This window comes from Rhagoletis zephyria, unplaced genomic scaffold (assembly GCF_001687245.7).
Source record: "Rhagoletis zephyria isolate East Lansing unplaced genomic scaffold, Rhagoletis_zephyria_1.1 Rzeph_scaffold_01180, whole genome shotgun sequence".
Classification (NCBI taxonomy): domain Eukaryota; kingdom Metazoa; phylum Arthropoda; class Insecta; order Diptera; family Tephritidae; genus Rhagoletis; species Rhagoletis zephyria.
This window is the reverse complement of record NW_016158264.1, coordinates 99236-108642: the sequence shown is the minus strand read 5'-3', so window position 1 is coordinate 108642 and position 9407 is coordinate 99236. Positions and strand designations below refer to the sequence as shown.

Here is a 9407-nt window from a genome sequence, read left to right as displayed (position 1 = left end):
TTTAGGGTTTTGATCAATATACAAGCCAACAAATTAATTCAAGCGGTTCCTTGTGCTTTTTAATACCCTTCACATCTGAAATTGTTTCAGCCATCAAATTCAATACTTCCATGGCTTTAAGGGCATGCAATATGAACTGCGAATGGTTTCACACAATCGACTCTAGCAGTTTGGAACATACAAAATGTTCATAATTTTCATTCGTTTGGTTTTAAAATCATAGCCACCATTAAATATTTTTTTCTCCTTTAAATTCATAAAAGGAGCATTTATTTTCCTCTCAAGGAACATTCCTGTTTGAACATTCTGAAACCATGTCTTTTCTTATCCATGGCTTGAAGAAAACCCTTCGCCATCTTTTCCGTGTTATGGGCTTTGGTTCAAGGAGATCTGTTTACGCCAGAAGCTTTTTAAGGCAACTTGTGCTGTCAGCTAGAGCAGCAATCCATTTCCGGTCGCCAATATCAAACAGTCGTCAGTGTATGAGTCAGGGGAGAGGACACCACTCTGTGGAACCTCTTGCATAAATCTTCTAGGTTTTGATGTTTCGTCTCGAAAGGACTGTTCTCTCACTGGGGTTATGGTTAAGGCCGCGAGGCATATGAGTGTTTCTGGTATTGAGTGGTGTTGTTGTGCTGTGCCCTTTACGGAAGACATGCTGATGCTTCGCTGGGGTCAGATGGTATCGGGAATAATGAGAGTACCCATTGAAATAATGAGCATCTTGGTGAGATATGTTACTCCAGCCGGACTCGCATGTTAAAGCATCAGACGCGTAAAGTTTTGTTAAATTTTCTCAATTTTTACTCCAGTTATCATATGCCTCCACCCCCTCGCTACTAATAAATGCGTTCTGAGTTTCAATACATATGCTTCGAGGAAGACCAACTGAGTTCACAGAATGATTCCGGTCCCAAAAGTACTTCAGTTTTTTGGTAGTGGCACATTAGTACCTCGTTCCTTGCTACCAAGATTTGGAGAGTGTGAAAGCACTCCTTGACGAGCCCGGAGGTGATCGCTCCATCTGAAAAGATAACTAGAAAGGAGGAATGGAATTGTGGGCGGCAGTAAAAACTAAAAACAATTTTTTCCAAGCACTCTGGCATATTGCCTATTGTACGTAAGGCCAAGAGACTGGATTTAGAGGAAAGGGATATGTAGGTGGGGTGGAAATTCATTGCTCCTCTGCAAACTTACCAGACTCCTTTATGAATTTTAGCAGTTTATTGAGAGAAAGAGAATGTACGTCGTCCATTCTCAGTACATCCGACCCAAAAATGCACCATCTGAGTCTGGCGAAGGCCGGACAGCGGCAGAGAAAATGTTATGTACTATCCTTGTCCTCCAAACACGATATACACATTAAATCATCCAGTTCGTTACCTTGAACTCCAGAGTGTCCTGGCACCCACACAAGTTCAAGCTTATTCCATCTTGTAACGGAGTTCGGCCTCAACTTAAATTCCTGGACTAACTTTAAAGAGGTTCGAGCGATTTCCAGGGCCTTTGGAGCAGCTTGGCTGTCACTGCAGATCCTGATTTTATCTCCGCGCCACCTTTCGCCAGTTATCCAGTCTGCCACTTTCAGTTTGCACAGACTTCCGATTGAAATACCGTTGTCATTGCACCCAAAGCTATAAAGGTGACTTTCAAACTCTTTTGAAGATTCAATCTGGCACAAGTTGAAATTGCAATAGAAAGTTTGGTGCCAAATCAAAAAATATCCGCACTAGATCTTGATAGAGATCTTTGATCCGGTGTGTCTTCTTACAAAAAGTACTTTCATATATTTTCAATTGCAAATCCCTCCAAGTTGCTACTGCTTGGGAAAAAAAAATGGTGTGGGGTCCAGCCCAGTAGTGATTTCAAGGCCGCGGATGAACAGGTTCTCATTGATCCTGTAACCGAGATTAGAGCAAGCGCTTTGGGTTTGTCATGGCGTGAAATGATAGTTTTTTGCAACATCTTTGCCAACCAGACTATGGAGGCTTAAGTTACATTCGGATGGGTTATAGTGCGGTCCATTCAAATTGGAGTTCAAAGCCGTATTCGACCAAAAAGTTTTCAACAGGCCCACATGACCTGGATGACTTTCTCAAATGAGTTTTGGCGAGATTAGAAGCCTTAATTAAGCTCGTATCAAGCCTAGCTCCAAGAAATTGGAATTCGTGAGAGTATTTAAGCATTTCTTCTCCAGAACTGCACTCATACCGTCTGATAGAGAATAGCCGAACTTTCCCGTAATAATAAGTGCCGGGTTGTCCGCGTACCCAACAGCAACGTAACGACGTTCCTATAGCTTGGTTAAGAGGTCATCCTCCGCCAGAGACCAGAGTATAAAAGAAAGCACACCTCCTTGTGGGCATCCTCTTATGGCTCTGATATTCACGAAACTGTTGCCTTGGGACGATTTGATATTGCGATAATTAAGGAAGGTGTAAATTTACCAAACAGTAGGAATAGAGCAACCTCCTTAAAATCGAGGGCCGTTTCAATCTTACTAACCAGGAACTGAGTCTGTCGATTTTCCTTTGACATACGCAAACCGAGTGTTGTGTAATGTATTTCCGTATCTCAGCTTATCCCTTATATGTAGGTATAGCAGTCTTTCAAAGATGAAGAGAATTAAGACAATAAGTCTGCATGATTAAGGTGAGTCTTGTAACCGGTTGTCCAATTTAGGAATAAATAATACGCATACCCCTGAATCGATGATAACATCAATGTATATGTGAAATGGCCGCCTGTAGCTTTGAAAGGTTCAAAACAATTTAATGACCATACTTCCTTGTCCGTGTCAAAAATGGAAATAGACCTGCCTAGGCTTTTAACCCTGCGGAACCTATGTTCCGGAGAGATAGCTGTGTACCCACCTCGTTCCACCGAAGAACCAGGGCAATAAATCTGGAGCAGTTATTTTAGAATTTCGCGGTTGTTGTTCATGTAAGTGCCATATTGCCTTTTTATGAAAGAATTTTGTGTAGGCGGGAGCTTCAGGCAGCGTCTCTATTGGCTGACTTTTTTATATGAACGTTTCCTCTAGAGCGTCTTACGAGTTACTGAGAGCCTGTGCGCTGTTGAAATGCTTCCTGCATCCAAATCCCCGTTCCGAAAGTGAGCCCTATGATTCTCTAATTAAGAACCCGGAGCTGTGCTGTCATGAAAGGAGTCCAATTCATCGGCAGACTTTATGGAAGTTAACAACGAGTCTGCTCTACATAGCAACGACTAAATTTTTGGAAAGATTCAAGTTGGTTTTTTGGCGGGAAAATCAAATTATGGAGCTCGGATCACCCTGCGTTATCAAACCTTATATGATGGAGTTCGAGAGTGATGCTTCATCCGAAACTTTCCAATCTCTGACAAGTTCAGCAATAGGCATTCTGCACAGAGTTAGATCCAGTACCTATTTTCCTGCGCGGTGGCTTTATGCCGAGACTTCTGTTGGTTTCACCGTCTCAGTACTCTACAGCTCCTTTGCAGGGCTCAGGATTTTCTCGAGCTGAACTGGACACTATGGGGATATAGCCCCGGATCACATGAGTTCGAGGGAACTCATTCTCCTCCACTGAACTAACGCCCAGGCCACACCTAGGCTTGATATTTATGATTTAATTTTAACCATGTCGCTATTTGAGAATTCGAGCAAACGACAGGAAGCTTGAGAAATGCACCTTTCGAACTGGTGTTCTCAACAGCGACGTTTGTTTTTGCCTCTTGCATCTGTGCCAGTTGATGTGCTGTAAAAAATTTGTTGACAGGATCAACCTAAACAAAACCTGAATGCCCAGAAATTCTAAAGCAGACACCCATGGTATCAGGGATCACGGTGTTGGCCGACTCAGATTCCGGAGGTAATTCAGATTCCACCTGACGAAGATCCGGCAGGTCCGGGTCTCCTATGGAAATATAAGCTGGGGGAGACACTGGCCTCTGGCCCAGTTTTTTTTTAGTTTCGTCCCCTTTAGTATTCCAATGGCACCGTCAGAGGTGGTTGAGTGCAGTCCACAGATTGTAGTGATTGCCGTGCAATCCAGGGAAAAAGTTGGGTTACAAAAGGTTTATATGAGTATCCAACAAAATTAACAAACACATACACATTTTAATTAATTTAAAGTAATACGTATTTATTTCAAAAATTATTTGAAAATTTTGCAATTTTTTTGCACTTAATTTAAGTTCACAATTTGTATTTATTAAACGGTTTCGCTTTTTTAATTTATCGTTTGGTATTATAAATTTCGGGGCACTGGGGTGTTGTTTCTTAATGATTTTTTAATTAAAAGGCACAAAGTTGCATAGATACAAACTATAAACTTATGCACATACATATGTATTCATATGTACGTATGAGTTTGTGTTTTTTTGCCAATGCGATGAAAATAATATGTATAGCTAAGCAACAATTTCTAACTATGTATATGAATAAAGTAAGTTGTAAATTCAATAAAAGTCAACCAATAACAAAACAAAAATGAGTAATGCGCTTGTGTGTGGGGCGTGTGCGCATGTGTAGGTAGTCAATTTGGTTAAACGTTTTTCAAATGAGTAGCAGAGGAAATATTAAATCTCAGCATTTTACAGCTTGGCTATTACACTGCTGTAATCATATGACTCTCGTCATCCTCATTAATTGTGTTGTTATTCTTTTTGCTGTGCTCTTTGCCTGATATGATGAGATTGGCAGTTTTTGATTTGTTGCCACCTAATACACGCGATTGAGTTTTCGCAACTCTGAACTCCTCGAAAGCTTTCTCTGCTGTTTCCACAACTTCTTCTTCCTCATCGTCACTTCCTTCCTCCTCTTCCTCCTCCTCCTCCTCCTCCTCCTCCTCCTCGTCTTGTTCCTCGTCTTCAGCGTTCGCATGGTTATTTACGGGGGATGTTTGTGGAGGTGGTGATTCCCGTTCTTCGTTTTCATCTTCATAGATGACGTCACAATTTGTTGGTATCGTTTTCGGTGGCGGCTTTTTCACCTGTTTCAGGTCCTTCTTGGCCGCATCGCCGTTAGCCGCTTGCATAGCTGTCATTTGGATTTGCATTTCACGCAGCCGATCGGTTAGGTCGAACAGATCGCGCTCCTGGGACTCACAGCGGGTACGCAGTTCATCGATTTCACGCAGATCCTCCGGGCGAGGATCACGGCGTTCATAGCGCATGCGCATCTCTTCAAAACTGAAAGAATGGTGGAGAAGTGGTGGAAGGTTAATTTAATAAGTAACTGTCATTTAAAAATAAAAGTATAAGTTCAGACATATGCACGGATGATTAACTTATTTAATGTTTAGTTGGAGCCAATTCATTTACAACATCTACTCTCATTTTGCTTTAAGGAATCATGCATTACAAGGACCACTAAAGCTTTGGTAGCACAACAAACGAAAGCGAATTTCGAAAATGCTTCTATGAATACCTAAAATGTCTGGTACACGGTACCTTTAAAGCTTGTTCGTTTACTAAATAAAATTTTTGTATAGGCTTTTTTATTGGATTTTTGTAATATATGTACTTGTATTTATTGACAAAAAAAAAATACTTACAGATTTGTCAAGCACCGACACTTCCTATGGAGCTGCTCAATTTCGTTTGTATTGCTTATGTCCCGTTTGTCCATAGCTGCTTTCTCTGAATCATATGCCGCCTTAAGATCCTTCAGATCGTGTTGATGTCGAATTTCAATTTCCCTGTAGCGGTTTGTGGTTTGGTTGGGTTTTTAGTTTGTGTATTAGCGAAAAATTTGGAAACGTTTTTTGCGGTAAGTACAGTAAGGATATAAAAATAAGTTTTATGTTAGGAAGTGTTAGTTTCGTAACAACTAAAATCGTCAAGTGTTAGAAAACAAATGGTACAGTCATACATTTTTGACTTCAGAAGTGATGAAAACATTACCTTCCCGTCGTCTTAGGAGGTATGGTATTAGCTAAACTCACATATCTTATTTGCTATCCAAAAAAATTGTGCAGCTAAACATGTTTTTTGGAGGTTTGACATGATTACTTTTTAAATGTGGGATCTCCGCAAAACTAATGCGACTAAGTAACGTACGACACAGAGACAACCTTCGGTCTAAATTTAAACGTTATTGAATAAACTTTTAGAGATAGAGAGTTTTAGAAGAAAACGATGACAAAAACTGGATGCAATGGGTTGTGCGCCGGCTTTGGGGCCCGCCATATTAAAACAGTGTCCAGTCAAAAAATCTGAAGAGCCAAATCTTCTCTTTCTTGCAGAGACTCCTTATGTCAGAGGAATACGGCTCGAAATTTATATCATAAAATAAGACAGGAATCAAATGATGTGAACGCCGCGGCATCCGAATTGGGAGGGACCTCTCCGAGCCTTACGAGGCCATTCAAATATTGAGACACTGAGACTCACGGTCGTTCGACTTTTTCCGTCTTATGTATGTATATAGCAAAAGCTCTGAACTAAAATCGCACTCTACAATAACGAAATTTTAAGATGCATACATACATATATGTGCATTACAGCGAGTCAAATTTTTTCTCTTTTTTGCTTCGGTGACTGATGTATTCTACTGGCAATTCTTTGTCCTTATTTTTTATTTTAGTTGTTAATCCATAACTAATTTAATATTTTTTTACCCTACTTCAATTCGATTAAATTTATGAGATAAATATCATATTATTACAAAGTAGGTATCAAACTAGGGTTGCCACCTGTTTAAATTTTTTAATTAAATTAAACTGATAAGGTAAATGAAATGTTGCAATATGGGTATCAAACTAAAGTGGTTTAGAAAGCTTAGTTTGGAGAATATTCTTAAAGACGGTTGCCACCTGTTTAAAGAATTTAAATAAATTCATATGATAAAATAAATTTATTTATTTATTCGTCTATGAAACAGCGGCCGCTAGTGTGGTAAGCAGTGCGTGCTTCCACTGTGCAGCGCCTGGGTTCAAGCCCTGGTCAAGGCAACATCGCAAAGAAATTTAGAAAAAAGGGTTTTTCTTAACAGCAGTCACCATTCGGCAGGCAATGGCAAACCTCCGAGTGTATTTCTGCCATGAAAAACAGCTTCTCATAAAAATACAATTCGGAGTCGGCGTAAAACTGTAGGTCCCTCCGCTTTGTGTGACAACATCAAGGCAAACGCCACAAATCGGAGGAGAAGCTCGGCCAAACACTAACATATGTGCAAGCGGCAATCTATTTTTATTATCTATTATTATTATCAAATTAAACTCAATTAATTTTCAGACGAATTTTTAAACAACTCTTTGACCCAGATATTTTTAAAAACGGTTTCCACTGAAATAAATTTTTGTCAGATGAAAGCTGTTTAAAAATTCCTTGATGGAAACATAACATGTTGTCACCATTTTTTTTTTAATATGGTTGAATCAATTAAATTTCTAACATAAATAATTTTGTTCGGGGCTTCCACATTCTACCATGCATCATCATCTAATTACACAGGGCAACATTAAGTTTGGTGCGACCAATGCTAAAACTATATTTGATAAATTTTTTGTGTTGATAACGAGTCCATGGGTATAAAGTTTCCATGAGCTCCAGATTTTGGGAAAAACGGGGTCAAAGTGTCAAAAAATGGCGCTTTAGGCAATATTTGAGGAGCTCAAGGGGTGATAGAGTTTACAACTCAATTTAACGCCTGGACTGGATAGGAAATACTGATATTGGCGAAGTTTGAGTACCTACCGCAATAAAACACAAGGTGATAGAATTTTCTACTTTAAATTCAATTAACGTTTAAATTTTCAACAATTAGTCCTGAAAGTTTTATATATGTTGGTGACCTTCAGGTCAGGGTGTAAGGGTATTCGCGGGTGTAGTCGAGAGTTAATGTATGCTTAACCAAACCTCTTGAGGTGATGGAAACTTTATAGGTACCTGCGGAGCTTTAACATTTACCGCAACAAAATTGTTTCCGAGCATTCGTTAAAGTGACATAACACAAAATTAATTCGGATAGTGATAAACTCTTTGCTTTGCAAAAATCGTCCAATTGATCGTAGGCAAAATCGCCTTATGTACATTATATATTGGCAAAAAAAAAATTTACTAAATATAAACAAGAAATTGGTTAGGAATCAGTAGCTAAACTTAAAAATAAGGAGGTTGGAAATCTATTTTAGAACTATACTTCCCTGGAATTTATGCAATTTTTTGTTCAGAATTACCAGTAGAGCAGTTCATTCGCCGAAACAAAGTCGGGTAAATTCTTAAGAATAAAAGCATCTACTGAGAAAAACTGAAAGCAGGCAATAAATATGGCTATCTGTGCAGAAGGTGATGGCAGGGAATTTAAAGAGGAACTGCAGTAAATGCATAATAGTAGTGTATTATTTCAAAAGGTTACAGAAAGAAAATATATACGCACTTATCATTGCTGAAATGTAGAAAGGCCCTTATTGACATTTTTTTTATTTTTAACAGCAGAAGTAAAAACGTAAACGTCAACACAGAGAATTTTGTTGGTTCGTTGGTCTTTATATTAGGGAACGCAAATTTTTAGGGAGGATATCACCGGCTGAGTGGAAGATCTACCTATCTCGGCAGCCGGTTCGAAAACGCCCTATCTCAGAAAATTTTTCAAGAACGCTCTATCTCAGAATTTGATCCTATCTCAGAGTTAAGTTCAAAATACCGTAACTTAATTGAAAAAAAAAGTTGAAACGAATTCCGAAAAAGGGCATTTTTCAATCAAATCGTTCCTAAAGAAAATTCTGAAATAAGGCGTTCTGGAAAATTTTTCTGAGGTAGAGCGGTTCGTTCTGCTACTCAGCCGTCGATATGTTTTATTAGATAAAAAAAAATGTCAGTTTGAGCCTTTATACATACATTTCAACAGCGTTATATTTTTTTCTAAATTGACTTTCATCATTAAATTAACTAAATGCTCTCAGTGGCAGCTGGATTTCCATCTAGTATTTATTAATTGAATCTTATTGACAAAGTTGCATTATATTTATAGGCAAAACTCATTTTGAATTTAACAAATAGCGATATCTTATAAATACAACAGCAATTATGTTCAACACTAAGCATGCCAACGTAATTAATGGCGACATGGTCAGATAAAGCACAAACATTGATGGCACAATATATGGACACGACCGCTTCGCAAGCACACACAAGGCAGTGAGAATTAGCAATGATGGTGACGATGTTGATGATGAAAATGTCTCATCATTCACCAGGACATCACGATTCGCATACGTAATGCTGTTGAGAAAGTACATACATAGGTACAAATGTTACATGTTTGCATTGATTTAGAAAAAAATGTCATTACAATTAGTGTTGTAGTTAAATTTAAAGTGTGGTCCAAATATTAGTAATTACTTATTTAAATATTTAAGTATGACCGGGCTGGACTAGTCTTGATACAGTTGACAATAGTTCTAAACAAGTCGATTTGT

The 9407-nt window shown here is 38.7% G+C and overlaps 1 protein-coding gene across 6 annotated transcripts in view; it reads right to left on the bottom strand.

Moving 5' to 3' along the window:
* Positions 1-4150: 4150 nt before the first annotated feature.
* LOC108363063 (uncharacterized) overlaps positions 4151-9407 on the bottom strand; it is an 84967-nt gene continuing 79710 nt past the window's right edge. For 3 of the 6 annotated variants that reach the window (XM_017616303.1, XM_017616302.1, XM_017616304.1), the window contains 2 exons: positions 5541-5684; positions 4593-5175 (listed from right to left, as the gene is read on the bottom strand). In XM_017616303.1, coding sequence (XP_017471792.1) covers positions 4593-5175; positions 5541-5684 — 727 coding nt within the window. Of the gene's footprint in view, positions 5176-5540; positions 5685-8892; positions 9211-9407 lie in introns of those variants that run through there. The other 3 variants (XM_017616306.1, XM_017616305.1, XM_017616307.1) reach the window with 2 other exon arrangements.